General features: G+C 56.5%; 1 protein-coding gene across 3 annotated transcripts in view; it reads right to left on the bottom strand.

The window, feature by feature from the left end:
• Nucleotides 1–471: 471 nt before the first annotated feature.
• CLPTM1 (CLPTM1 regulator of GABA type A receptor forward trafficking) overlaps nucleotides 472–14,219 on the bottom strand; it is a 38,778-nt gene continuing 25,030 nt past the window's right edge. For all 3 annotated transcript variants that reach the window (XM_054673838.2, XM_001162446.7, XM_001162487.7), the window contains exons 6-14: nucleotides 8,476–8,561; nucleotides 7,202–7,322; nucleotides 6,355–6,599; nucleotides 5,605–5,698; nucleotides 3,211–3,401; nucleotides 2,851–2,946; nucleotides 2,423–2,558; nucleotides 1,397–1,564; nucleotides 472–1,202 (exon numbers count right to left, since the gene is read on the bottom strand). In XM_054673838.2, coding sequence (XP_054529813.1) covers nucleotides 916–1,202; nucleotides 1,397–1,564; nucleotides 2,423–2,558; nucleotides 2,851–2,946; nucleotides 3,211–3,401; nucleotides 5,605–5,698; nucleotides 6,355–6,599; nucleotides 7,202–7,322; nucleotides 8,476–8,561 — 1,424 coding nt within the window. In that variant the 3' untranslated portion in view covers nucleotides 472–915. The remainder of the gene's footprint in view (nucleotides 1,203–1,396; nucleotides 1,565–2,422; nucleotides 2,559–2,850; nucleotides 2,947–3,210; nucleotides 3,402–5,604; nucleotides 5,699–6,354; nucleotides 6,600–7,201; nucleotides 7,323–8,475; nucleotides 8,562–14,219) is intronic.

The raw sequence follows: 14,219 nt of genomic DNA, 5'->3' as shown, positions 1-14,219 counted from the left end.
GAGGCCTGGCCTGGCGGGTATGGCTTTTTTTTTTTGAGATGGAATCTTGCTCTGTTGTCCAGGCTGGAGTGCAGTGTGTGATCTGGGCTCACTGCAACCTCCGCCTCCCGAGTTCAAATGATTCTCCTGCCTCAGCCTCTCGAGTATCTGTGATTACAGGTGCCTGCCAGCATTCCCAATTAATTTTGGTATTTTTAGTAGAGACAGGGTTTCACTATGTTGGCCAGGCTGGTCCCAAACTCCTGACCTCAAGTGATCCATCCACTTCAGCCTCCCAAAGTGTTGGGATTATAGGTGTGAGCCACCGCACCCGGCCAGGTATGGCTCTTGACACAAGGTCACAATCCCCACCTTTACACATCCCGTACCCTGCAGGTCACTCTCCCAGACCCAGGAAAGCCACCTCATCCCTGCTTGAAGCTGTTCTGCAAGGCAACAGCGGAAGGAAGGCACGAGGAGGAGGGGCAGTGCTGAGTTTAAGTTAAACACCCATATGAATTTATTAAATCCAGACTGTGTTAAAGGGCGGCGGTCTAGGAGGGGGAGTGTGGTAGGGGGACGAGGGACAAGATGATGAACGGCCGTGGGCATCCCGTAGGGGGGCCCGGCCCCACCCCCGCCCAACCTACCCCCTCGGCAACGCTGCATCGGCTTCACCATGATTCCCAGTGGTGCTGGGTTGGCAGGGCGAGATGGCTGGAAACACAGAGGGACAGAGGGACAGACAGCGCCTCCACAAACAAGCCCTGGCCTGCCCCGGCCCCTACGTCACACGCTGGGCCCTGACCTGAGGCGGGCCTCCCACCGCCCCGGCCTGATCTGTCCAGGGAAAGGGCGACAGGGAGGGGAGGCGAGGGGGCCGGGACGCAGGGGTAGTGGTCGCCAGGAGCCGGAGCAGGTGAGGACCAGTCTCGACTAATCGTTTTTCTTGTCCTCTGCTGGCTTTGGAGGGGCTTCCTGGGGCTCGCTGGCAGAGCTGGCCCCCTGGGTGGGCTTGGTGGGCAGGGACATGGAGGCCTCCTCCCTGGTGGCGGTGGTCATGGTGGGTGCAGGTGTGGGCGTGAGGGCCCCTGCTGCTGTGGGAACCTCGGCCACGGGGGCGGCAGCTGTGGGGTCTTCTCCACTCATGCCAAACTCGTTGACTCGGGTGGGGTCGACGCGGTAGATCCACCGTTGGTAGAGGTAGATGAAGAAAACCACATCTGGAGAGGGGTGGGAGGCAGTGTGAGGTCGGGCTGGCCCGTCCACAGCCAGGTGGGCCTGGGTGGAGAGGGCGTGATGCAAGGGCGGGGCCGAGCCCCCTCAGACTGAGCACCCCATCTGGGGCCGTGGCACCCCCTCAGGCCTGGGCCCTAAAGACTGCCTCAGGGCCCTGTTCCTGCCCACCGGGCCTCACCGTCCCGCAGGCAGCCGATCCGGTACATAACGGGCATCTTGATGACAAAGGCGAACAGGTCGTCGATGAATGTGTTGAGGGCCTTATAGGTGAGCATGCGCCAGGGAAGGTGGGCCACAGACTTGAGCTTGTAGTTGATGAAGAGCTGGGGCGTCATGGTGATGAAGCCTGCAGTGAGAACACCCATGAGCAGAGGGACGGCCTCTCCCACCTCTCCCCTGTGCACTCTGCACTGGCCATACCAGCCCCCTCACCACTTCCTACACCTGGGCACACTCTACCACCTCCTATACCTGGGCACACTCTACCAGCGGCCTCTGCACTGGTGGGGCCTTCTGTCACATCCGCACAGCTCTCTCCCTGGATATCTGAGGCCTCGGTTTAAATGTCCTGTCCTCAGAGGGGCCCCCGGACCCCTATTAATGTGCATCCTCCCACCACTCTGCCCTTCACAGTACTCACTATTGGCTGTGATTCACCTGGTCTTTTGTTTTTTGAGACAGGGTCTCACTCTGTCACCCAGGCTGGAGTGCAGTGGCGTAATCATGGCTCACTGCAGCTTCAACCTCCTGGACTCAAGGGATCCTCCCACCTCAGCCTCCCAGGTAGCTGGGACTACAGGCACGCACCACCACTCCCCAATAATTTCTGTGTTTTTTTGTAGAGATCGGGTCTTGCCAAGTTGCCCAGGCTGGTCACGAATTCCTGGGCTCAAGTGATCCTCCTGCCTCAGCCTCCCAAAGCATTGGGTAACAGGTGTGAGCCACTGCACCTGGCCCTACTTGTTTACTTGTTCCCAAGACACAAAGGCCCCCTGAGAATGAGGACTGAAGCGTACTGTTCATGTCCTCCCTGAAGTCCTCTCTGACCCCAGATGGGGCCATGTGTGCCCTCGGGCCTCCCTATATCCCAGCTCTGCCCACCCTAGGTTGTCCCTGTCTGGGGATGGGTCTGTCTCCTACACTGGGGCTGTGAGCCCTGCCCAGCATGGGGCCGGCTCTCTCCTGGGGCGGCCAGACCGCTCACCGAAGGTCAGCAGGAAGCCGTAGAGCATGCTGAGCACCCAGGAGTACCAGCCCTTGTGCTCCAGGTACAGAAGACTGTAGACGGCATAGCAGCCCAGGAGCGGGAAGAGGATCCAGGACAGGTACCGGAATGCCATCTGTGGGGCCACAGGGTGGGGCTGTCAGCCAGCTCCTCGGCCCTGCCTGGCAGCCCTGCTCCCCGCCCTCACCCACCACACCTGGTCTGGCAAGCCGGGCAGGGGGAATTTCCAGGTAGCCCTGGGGACTCTGGACTCGCCCAGGAAGCAGTTATGGCAGATGGGGGACACAGAGGATGTGGCACAGGCTGTAAAGCATGGGTCCAGCAGACAGATGGCCGGCCCCGGGTGCCTCAGGGATACGTGGGTACCTGGAGACCACCCCCAGGGGCCCACTGTGCAGGACACTCACATCATCATACACTTTGGTCGAGGACTCGATATACGTGGACTTGTCCTTGAAGGATAGGCGGGGGAAGATTCCTGCCACCCTGTGCTCTCGGTCCAGCTGTGGATGAGGTGGGTGCCATGGTCAGTTGCTACGCTGGCTCCCACCCCACAAGCCAGAACCAGCCCCTGCCCTTCCCCACCGTTCCCAGTTCCCCTGCCCCATGTGTGACCCAAAAAATCCCCTGGTGAGAAAATCCCCTCAGTCCTGGGAGTGAGGCACTTGCTGGGAATCCCCCGGGGGCCAGCTCCAGGGTCCAGCTGGGCCACACTACCCCCTCCCAACCCCTGCAGCTCCCGAGACAGCATGGCGCCCCAGCCTTACCCGGACGTCCATGACCTTGGTGATCTTCCAGAGGTCGATGAGGACCCCAATGAAGACGCTGACCTGGACCACGAAGTTGGTCTCGTTGTCCAGGATGTAGAGGAGGACCACGAATGACTGGAAAACGCCAAAGAAGACGGAGCGCACGGACAGGCCCTCCAGGGACTGCCGGCTGTTCCAGAACTGGATATCTGTGCGCAGGGGGTAGGGGGGAACCAGGAGGCTGAGGAGGTGCTGAGACCCTACTGCAGCTCCCTCAGGCCCCCTTGGCCTGCATCCTCACACCCTGGGGTGGGGCTGGGTCCTCAGGAGGGGTGCTGAACGAGACCCCTCTCTCCCAGGAAGGCTCTCTCATTCATCGGGTGACCCCCAGAGCACCAGACAGGCGGCACCCCTGGAGCCCTCCCATAGGACGTCAGCACCCAGCACCCCAAGGTGCAGTCCCTTGACTGATGGTGACGGTGACTGGTGCCATGGACAGGGCTCACCACGTGCCAGGTGCTAAGGACTGGTGAGGGAAGCTGCTTCCCTGAGGCCAAACAGCCTGGCATGGCAGAATCTGAAGGGACGCAGGGTCTGTGCCACACCATGGTGCCAGCTCGCCCTCCCTGGGAAGGAAGATCTGTGGCATGCACTTCAAGACCATCTCCTCCAGTCCCCTGCCCTGACACTGGGAAGGAACTGGCTCACAGCCATGCTCAGGAAACTGACAAGGGCCCTGGGCTCCAGTCTGGAGCTCCTTCCAGTGCTCCGCCTAGATGCTGCCAAGGATCCATGTCAGCGTGCTCCTCTCTGAGCCCTGGTCTCACCACGGACACCCCTCTCTTGACCCTGCCCGGCTGAGCATCTAACCGCAGCCACAGGAGGCTGAGCCACCACGTCTGTAGCACAGTGGTGGAGCCAGGTCTGCAGTCCTGCAGAGTCAGGGCCAGCTCTGCACTCAGGGAGTGAGGGCTGTGAATTCTGGTCCATCTGCACCCTACCCCATCCCAGAGCTCCCCCACATCCCAGAGCTCTGGCACACTCCATAGCCTCACCCCACCCACCCCTGCCCATCAGAATGACCCCTGTCCCAACTGAGAAGAATGGGTCTGGAGACAAGGTTCTGGTGGGTTCTAGTGGGAGCAGTTGGGCCCAAGCCTCTCCTTAGACCAGGGAGGCCACACAGCACTGGTGCCAAGTGAGGCCTGCGCCCCCTGCTGCATGACACTGGGGAGGACAGCCTTCTTGTGCCTCATTTCTCACTGGACCCCAGCCAAGCCAGCTCCCAGGCAGAAGGGTCCCGTCTCCCAGCGACAGCTGGTAGATGGCTGGCTGGGGTCGGCACCAGCTCCTGTGCCCGTATGACACTGCATTCTTCCAGATGGTAGTTCTCAATAATGGCAAGAGCGTCCTTTTTTTTGGAACAGGGTCTCACTCTGTTGCCTAGGCTGGAGTTCAGTGGTGTGATCATGGCTCACGGCAGCCTTGACCTTTCAGGCCCAAGCCTCCCGAGTAGCTGAGACCATAGGCACGCGCTGCCATGCCCAGCTAATTCTTAAAAAAAATTGTGTAGAAACGAATCTCGCTTTGTTGCCCAGGCTGGTCTCAAACTCCGGGGCTTAGGCGATCCTCCCACCTTGGCCTCCCAAAGTGCTGGGATTACAGGCGAGAGCCACCACCAGGCCGGCAATAGCATCTTAATACCAGGAATACTACTACTCATTCCTCTTGCCGCCTGCGGGAGCTACAGGGCTGCAGGCCACTCCTTCAGACTGGGGTGCTCTGGGCAAGGAAGAAGTGGCCTGCAGGGCCTAGAAGATGAGAGTTGGGGCTGGAACCATCTGCCCCTTAGGAACCGTGTGACTGGGCAAGTGACATCCCTGAGCCTCTGGCTCCCATGGGGCTCAAGGAGCTACTGGGGAGGGTACCCAGGACAGTGCCTGGCATGTGGCTGCTTCTCCTCAAACGTTGGCCATCAGTATGGTCAGCCTTAGAACCTAGGGACCTTTGGGGGACAGTGCTCCTCCTTCCCACTTGGGCAGGCCCCGTCCACTCAGCCCTAAGTGGCCTCCCGCAGCAGGCAGCCTGCCGGGCAGGGTGGCGGGAGCAGCTCCGGGGCTTCCCTGCTCTTGGCTCTGGAGTTCCCCAGCCCTGCTTCCTGGCAGTATTGGCCTGGCCTCTGCCCCACCAGCGGGCCAGCCCCTCCCTCAGCTCCACACCCGGTGGGTGGGAATTTCTGGGTTGGGAGTTTTGGGGCCACTGCCCCTCCCCAGCTCACTAGGCCTCTGGAGAGTGGGGCTGAGAGACCCCAGGCAGGGGGAGGACATGTGGGGAGGGAGGGGAGGAGGAAGGGGGCAGGTCCTGTCCCCCACCCTGCACAGCCTCTCACTAGCCCTGGGGTCCCGTTCCTACCATTCTTGAAGGCCAGGAACTCGAAGACACTGTGAACGATAGACACGATGATGGTGAGCGCCAGCAGGTAGGGGTTGGTCTCCAGCAGGGCCACCTGCAGGGGACACTTGTGAGCACAGCCTGTCCCCACCCAGGAGCACCTTCACTAGCTTTTGTCCCGAGGGCTGCCCCTGGGGCCGCCTGTAGAGGGAGGCTGAAGGTGGGCCAGCCAGGAGGAGACTGGGTCAGAGATGGGCAGATGGGGAGAGAGAGGAGGGTGACTCACAAAGACAGAAGAGACGGGGAGATGGCACTAGGGGAAGAGGCAGAGGCCAAGGGAGTGCTGCGGGGAGTGGGTGAAGGGACACTGGGAGCCAGGAGCAGAGACCCAACAGTGACGACAGCCCAGGAGGCAAAGCCTAGCCTCACGCCACAGACACAGGCTGACATTTCAGGACCCAGTGAGATGGCAGAGACACGGAGTTGGAGCCAGGGCCAGGGACACAAGGTCTGGGACAGAAGGAGGAAGGGACAGGTCTGGACCCAAAGGGTCCAACAGAACAGCCTGGGGAGAGGACCCCCAGTCATCTAGGGCTGGAGGGCTGGGTGCCCACTTCCTTTCACTGTGGAGAAGGGACCTGGGAGGTTGTGAAACTGTGGGCAGAGGAGCACCAGGCGGGAGGTCCCACAGCCCAGGCCTGGCGCACTTCCTCTTGGCCTCTTGCGCCCAGGAAGGCACCGGGAAGTCCCGCCCACCCCGGCGGCACTCACCTTCACCGAGTCCTGCTCCTCATCTGACTGCTCGTACAACTCATCGCCCAGGAAGTTCCAGGGCGACTTGGTGCTCTGGGCAGCATAGAGCTGCCAGCGCCAAAGCGAGAGCGGGCAGAAGGAGACGCGGAGCGGCAGGCTGGCCAGGCTCTCGTTGATGGGGTAGTAGTCCTTCTGCAGGTTCCAGTAGTCATTGAAGTAGATGATGGGATAGTAGTCACCGCTCACGGCGTCGAACTTCACATCTGCAGCACGTGGGGCAGGGGCACCATTTGGCCCGGGCAGGAGGCCAGGGTACCCGCAGGCCTCAGATGTCTGGAGAGACCCAACAGGGCCCCTCTACAGAGACTGGAGGACAGGGGACATTTCTAGGCCACACCATGAGGAGCTAAAGGGCGCCTTGACCTCAGCAGAGGGGACTGGGGCAAAGGGCAGGCAGGTCCCCACTGAAGGGGGCAGCTGTGGCTCAGCTCCAGCCCACGGCTGCCCCGTGGGTGACCATGTAACCCAGTTTTATAAAATAAGCCAGAAATTGTGGCTTTTAAGTGATACTGCCTCAATTTCAAAAGCTGGCAAGTGATAGACATTTTTTGAAAACAGTTTGTGGGCTGGATGGCACTTGATTACGGACCGATGCTGGCGTGTAGAAGTCAGTCCTTGGGTCCCCAGGGGTGGTGGTGTGGGAGAGGGAGAGGACATGGGAAGGGGATAGGACAGGGTGGGAGCTTGGGAGGGTGGAGCCCTGGAAAGCTCTCTCAGGGGGACAGGGCCAGGAGAAGACAAGGAGATGGACCCCGAGCACCCTCTCAAAGGCTCTGCAGGCAGCTGGCAGGGCTGGGGAGCTTACATTGATCCAGGGGAGGGGGCACACTGCCCTTCACCCACGGCGTGTGGTCGTCCACGATGTTGATGGTGATGTTGGGGTGCCAATGGGAGATCACCTCCACAGGCCCATAGTCCTCAGCCCTCTGAGGCAACATGGGGGGAAGGACCTCAGAGGCAGGTGGAAGTGCTCGGGGACTATCACTCTCTGTACACTTCCTCCCCAGGTTTCCCGTGAAAATCTTAATCTTTGCTTTCTTTTTTTTTCTGAGATGGGGTCTCACTATGCTGCCCAAGCTGGTCTCGAATTCCTGGGCTCAAGCACGATCCTCCCACCTCGGCCTCCCAAAGTGCTGGGATTAGAGGCGTGAGCCACCATGGACAGCTTCTTTTCTTTCTTTCTTTTTTCTCTTTTTTGGAAGAGATGGGGTCTCACTATGCTGCCTGGGCTGATCTTGAACTTCTGGGTTCAAGTGATCCTTCTGCTTCGGCCTCCCAAAATGCTGGGAAAACAGGCATGAGCCATCTCCCCTGACAACCCTGGCAGCAGAATATCAGCCACCACAGCAACTGCTGGCAGAAGGCTCTCCTCCCTAGGCTTAGAGATTGCGCCACCCAGGACCCTTCCGGCCACCGACAGGATCCTCCCACCCTACATGTAGAAAACCGAGGTAGAGGTAGAGGCAGGGCTGGCATCCTAGGCCAGGCTGCGAAGCCCAGCCTCATGACAGCAGGCTCCACACGCTCTTGCACGGTGGCCTCAGCTCCATGAGCAGGGAGCACCCCCCCAACACAGGACCACCCGCAGAGAGAGGAAGTCTCTTAGTGCCCACTGCAGGTTAACCACAGATTAACTGCCTGGATCCCCAGCCCACCGGGAGTGACAGCAACTATGAATCCTGCAGTTCCTACTAAAGCCATATTCTCGTGTGTGTGCTTGGAGCCAGGCTGAGCTTGGGCTCTGGGGCCTGGCTGTGTGGGTGAGAGTCCCTGGCCTGCCACTTCCGGCTGAGACTGAGCAAGTGTCCTCATGTGAGAATGGGACTGTGATGTAGACCCCTCCCAGGCTGGTGAGAGGCTCAGGTAACCTTGTCTGGGATCCTCCTCACTCCCTGAGAGACAGCTGCCTCCTGACCCCATTTCCCAGAGGAGGAGCCCAGTGCTCAGGGAGGGGAGGTGGCGTGACCGAGCCGGCATGGTGGTTCAGTGGTGGTGACAGATGACAGCCCCAGTGGTCTGGGATGAGCTGTGAATGGCCTGGCTTGGTCCCTATAGGCCCTGACAACCCTGCCCGTTTACCTTGATCATTTCTGGGTCCGCTTCTGTCTCTCCTGTCAGCAGGTTCTTGGTTTTCTGAAATCGTCTGCGCTTGTATTTGTTGATCACTGTGGTTGGGAAGTGGGAAAGGAGGGGACGTGAGACCTGCCGGCACCTGCAGCCTCCAGAGCCCGGACCCCTGCCCACCAGCAACGGCTCACGGTCTCCTGGCATCCACCTTGCACTCACCTGCTGAGGTCAATGTGACCTGGAATGCCAGAACTGCCTCCCCAAATCTCAACGAATCCCAGTTCCTCATGATCATGGGGACGCCACCATCACCAAATGCCCCAGGCAGAAACCCCAGCTCAGTAGGGCACTGTAATCCCAGCACTTTGGGAGGCTGGGGCGGGCAGATCCCCTGAGGTCAGGAGTTAGAGACCAGCCTGGCCAGCATGGTGAAACCCCCCGTCTCTAATAAAAATACAAAAATCAGCCGGATGTGGTGGTGGGTGCCTGTAATCCCAGCTACTCGGAAGGCTGAGGCAGGAGAATCGCTTGAACTAGGGAGGTGGAGGTTACAGGAAGCTGAGATCGCACTGTTGCACTCCAGCCTGGGCAACAAGAGCGAAACTCCGTTTCAAAAAGAAAAAGAAAACAAACAAACAAATAAATAAATAAAAACAAGTGACTGATCATGGCATCCCACAGCTTTGGAACCCCAGACACTCACCGTAGCCCCGGTGACCTCTCAACCCTCACCACCTTCCACTTCTCAAACATGCCAACCCGGGGCCTTCAGGCGTGCTGCCCCGTGTCCCAGGAACCTATGCCCTGACACAATCTTCGTGGCCTGGCTCCTCCGTGGCATTCAAGTCCCTGGCAGAATGTCCTTCTTCCACAGGGCTTCCCTGGCCACCCCACTGAATGAGCCTATGCAGTCATTCTCCTGCCAGCTTGTTTCCTTCACAACATTTCACCACTATCCAAAACCACTTAGCCAGTGGTTTACCTGCCTGCTGTCTGTCCCTGCAACCAGTCTGCAAACTCTGTGCGGAAATGCGGGTAGGGGCAGGGCCTGTTTGAACACACATGGGGCGCCTGCACAGGCTCGGTGATGACCAGTTGAATACATGACTATAAAGAGGCAGCAGACAGTTCCAAAAAAGGCCTGAAGCCACCAACATGAGAAACCAAGATGAGAAACACTTTGAGGCTGTGAATCCCCAGCCAGGAGTTGGCCTCACTTCCTCTCGCAGAGGCCCAGTTGGCCACAGGCCCCCTGCCATGTTGTCCCGAATGCTGCCGGGGAGGAAGGGGCTTGTGCGTGCCCACGCTCCATCTCCCAACCTCTGCCCTGGCCTGGGGACGTTTCTGTTTTTTTTCTGGAGACAGAGTCTCGCTCTGTCACCCAGGCTGGAGTGCAGTGGCACAATCTCGGCTCACTGCAACCTCCGCCTCCTGGGTTCAAGCAATTCTCCTGCCTCAGCCTCCCAAGTAGCTGGGATTACAGGCGTGTGCCACCACGCTCTGCTAATTTTTTGTATTTTTAGTAAAGACAGGGTTTCACTGTGTTAGCCAGGATTGTCTCAATCTCCTGATCTCGTGATCTGCCCACCTTGGCCTCCCAAAGTGCTGGGATTACAGGTGTGAGCTGCCGCACCTGGCCCAAAAAGAAGCTAAGTATTTTTCTTTTTTCTTTTCTTTTCTTTTTTCTTTCTTTCTTTCTTTCTTTCTTTTTTTTTTTTTGAGACAGAGTCTTGCTCTGTCATCCAAGCTGCAGTGCAGTGGTGGGATCTTGGCTCACTGCAACCTCCGACTCCCAGGTTCCAGCTATTCTCCCACCTCAGCCTCCTGGGTAGCTGGGACTACAGGCGTGCACCACCACACCCGGCTAATTTTGTATTTTTAGTAGAGACAGGGTGTCACCATGTTGCCCAGGCTGGTCTCAATCTCCTGGCCTCGTGATCTGCCCACCTCAGTCTCCCAAAGTGCTGGGATGACAGGCGTGAGCCACTGAGCCCGGGGACTTTTCAGCTCTTCCGTATGCTATGAAGGAAAACTCAGTCTGCCCTCCCTCAACTCTCTATTCTGTCCCCTGGGGCCAGGGAGAGACAGGGAAAGGGGAAAGAGACCTGGCCAACAGCGGGGGCTCTGGGGGCAATCTTGGCTCTGAATCCTACAAGCTAAGGGATGCTGGTGAGTGATGTCACCTCCCTAAAGAAGGAAGAAAAGCCTCACCACTTCTTGGCCCAGGGCCTACTGCTTATTAGCAGAAACGTCATCCTCATTTTTTTTTTTTTTTTTTTTGAGATGGAGTCTCACTCTGTTGCCCAGGCTAGAGAGCAGTGGCATGACTTCAGCTCACTGTAACCTCTGCCTCCTAGGTTCAAGCAATTCTCCTGCCTCAGCCTCCTGAGTAGCCGGGATTACAGGCATCCACCACCATGACCAGCAATTTTTGTATTTTTAGTAGACACGGAGTTTAACCATGTTGGCCAGGCTGGTCTCAAATTCTAACCTCAAGTGATCCACCTGCCTCGGCCTCTCAAATTGCTGGGACTACAGGCTTGAGCCACCTGGACAATCCTCATCATTTCTATGATTATTAAATCATTGGGGATCTTCCTCCTGTGTCCAGGGGGAGAAACCAACACTCAAGGGTTGACTTGGAGAAAATTCCAGGGGGACATGCCCCAATCGTGTCCACACCTGACAGAGACTGTCCAGGGAAGGGAGAGCCCCAGAGGGCAGCGCTGGCTGGTGGAGGGGGAGGCACAGGGGAGAGAGGCTTTGGCTCAGGCAAAGAACACATTCTGCAGCTTGGAGGCATCCAGACCAGATGGACCTGGCTCCTGTGGGGAGGAAAAAGCCCCCCTTTCTTGGAGGAAAATCTTCTAGAGCTGCACCATCCAGTATCAGGGTTGCTGGCCACATGCAGCTACTGGGCACTGCAAATATGGCTGGTCCAAACCAAGAAGTGCTATGATATAAAACACACGCTAGACCCTTTTTTTTTTTTTTTGACATAGTCTCGCTCTGTCGCCCAGACTAGAGTGCAGTGGCACGATTTCAGCTCACTGCAACCTCTGCCTTCTGGGTTCAAGTGATTCTCCTGCCTCAGCCTCCTGAGTAGATGGAATTACAAGCGTTAGCCACCATGCCCGCCTAATTTTTGTATTTTTAGTATAGCTGGGGTTTCATTATGTTGGCCAGGCTGGTCTCAAACTCCTGGCCTCAAGTGATCCACCTGCCTCAACCTCCCAAAGTGCTGGGATTACAGACGTGAGCCACCGTGCCCAGTCACACACACTAGATTCTGAAAACTGACACAAGGGGAAACAAAAATGTAAAATATCTCACTTTTTATACTGATCATATGTTGAAACGAGAATATGTTGAGCTCAATTAAACTATTATTGATATTAATCTCATGGTTTTTCTTTACCTTTTTATTTATTTGTGAGACAGGGTCTCCTTTTGTTATCCAGGCTAGAGTGCAGTGGTGTGATCACTGCAGCCTTAACCTCCTGGGCTTGGGTGATCCTCCTACCTCAGGCTCCCGAGTAGCTGGGATTACAGGCATGTGCCACCATGCCTGGCTAATTTTTGTATTTTTATTAGGGGGGGGGGGGTTTGCCATGTTGCCCAGGCTGGTCTCGAACTCCTAGGCTCAAGCAATCCTCTAGCCTTGGCCTCCCAAAGTGCTGGGATTACAGGTGTGAGCCATCACGGCCCTGGCCTTACCTTTTTATTATTTTATTTATATTTCTTTTTGAGACAGGGTCTCGCTTTGTTGCTTAGGCTGAAGTGCAGTGGCCTGATCACAGCTCACTGCAGCCTTGACCTCCTGGACTCAAATGATCCTTCTACCTGAGCCTCCTGAGTCGGAGGACACTACAGGTTGCGCACCACCATATCTGGCTAATTTAAAAAAATTTTTTGGCTCACGCCTGTAATCCCAACACTTTGGGAGGCCAAGGCAGGTGGGTCCCCTGAGGTCGGGAGTTCGAGACCTCATGGGGTCGAGCCTGACCAACATGGAGAAACCCTATCTCTACTATAAATACAAAATTAGCTGGGCGTCGTGACACATGACTGTAATCCCAGCTACTCGGGAGGCTGAGGCAGAATTGCTTGAACCTGGGAGGTGGAGGCTGTGGCGAGCCAAGATCATGCCACTGCACTCCAGCCTGGGCAACAAGAGTGAAACTCTGTCTCAAAAAAAAATAAAATAAAATAGGCCAGGCGTGCTGGCTCATGCCTGTAATCCCAGTGCTTTGGGAGGCCAAGGCGGGTGGATCACGAGGTCAGGAGATCGAGACCATCCTGGCTAACACGGTGAAACCTGGTCTCTACTAAAAATACAAAAAAACCATTAGCCGGGCGTGGTGGCGGGCGCCTGTAGTCCCAGCTACTCAGGAGGCTGAGGCAGGAGAATGGCGTGAACCCGGGAGGCAGAGCTTGCAGTGAGCCGAGATTGCACCACTGCACTCCAGCCTGGGCAACAGAGCAAGACTCCATCTCAAAAAAAAAAAATAATAATAAATAAATATAATGAAATAAAATAAATAAAATAAAAATTTTTTTTTGTAGAGATGAAGTCTCCCTATGTTGCCAGGGCTGGCCTCAAACTCCTGGGCTCAAGCGATCCTCTGACTTTGGCCTTCCAAAGTGCTGGGACTACAGGCATGAGCCACCGTGCCTGGCCTCTCTTTACCTTTTTACTCTTTAGTATTTTTCTATTGGAAAAATTTTAATGCCTTCTCTGGCTCACATCCTATCTCCATGGGATGGAGCTGCTCTAGAATACTGATTATTGGCCTCTTGGGGAGAAAAGGGGCTTTTCTTTTTTTTTTTTTTTTTTTTTTGAGATGGAGTCTTGCTCTGTCGCCCAGGCTAGAGTACAGTGGCACGATCTCGGCTCACTGCAATCTCCGCCTCCGGGGTCCAAGAGATTCTCCCACCTCAGCTTCCCGAGTAGCTGGGATTACAGGCATGTGCCACCATGCCCAGCTAAGTTTTGTATTTTTAGTAGAGACAGGGTTTCACCGTGTTGGCCAGGCTGGTCTCGAAGTCCTGACCTCAAGTGATCTGCTTGCCTTGGCTTCCCAAAGTGCTGGGTTTCCAGGCATGAGCCACCACAACCAGCCAAAAGGGGGCTTTTCTGAACTCACACTCTCCTTCACCCTGGAGTTGGTGAGTGGCTCACTCCAAGTCCTTCTATGTCCCTGCTTTGAGGGTCCCAGCTCCAAGGCTGGGGAGGGAGGCCTGGATGATCCTAGTATGCTTTTCAGGTTCACTGTCTGCAGATTCTATTTTACAGACCAGACTGACTGTGAATAAACCTCGCCACACAGTGACATGGATCACACTCACCAAAGACAAAACTGCAGAAAATACTGGCATCGATTTGGGTCAACGGGATGATTAGGTGATCGTCAAACGGGGTACAAGAATAGGGTGAAGAGCCACCCACCTGGGTCACCTTCAGAGCGACCTCTGAAGCATCGGGCATTTTAGCCCAGACCCCTGACGTATCCCCCTGCAGGGAAACATCTGTGAGACCAACCCTGTAGGTCACACCCCCTCAAGCCACTTCTGCCTGGTTCTCCAAAGATCTCACCACATGGACGTCAGCCGGGTGGGACATACCAACGCAGCACATTCTGCAGACACACTCACTCAGAAAGGGGCTCAAGTAACTCCAGAAGACCTTTCCAAGTCATTTCTAGGGATCCACATAGAGTCAACTTTTCATTTCATCCAGTATAGGTGATAAAAAA

Source organism: Pan troglodytes, chromosome 20 (assembly GCF_028858775.2).
Source record: "Pan troglodytes isolate AG18354 chromosome 20, NHGRI_mPanTro3-v2.0_pri, whole genome shotgun sequence".
Classification (NCBI taxonomy): Eukaryota; Metazoa; Chordata; class Mammalia; order Primates; family Hominidae; genus Pan; species Pan troglodytes.
The sequence above is the reverse complement of the archived record's forward strand: the minus strand, read 5'-3'. Positions and strand labels throughout refer to the sequence as shown.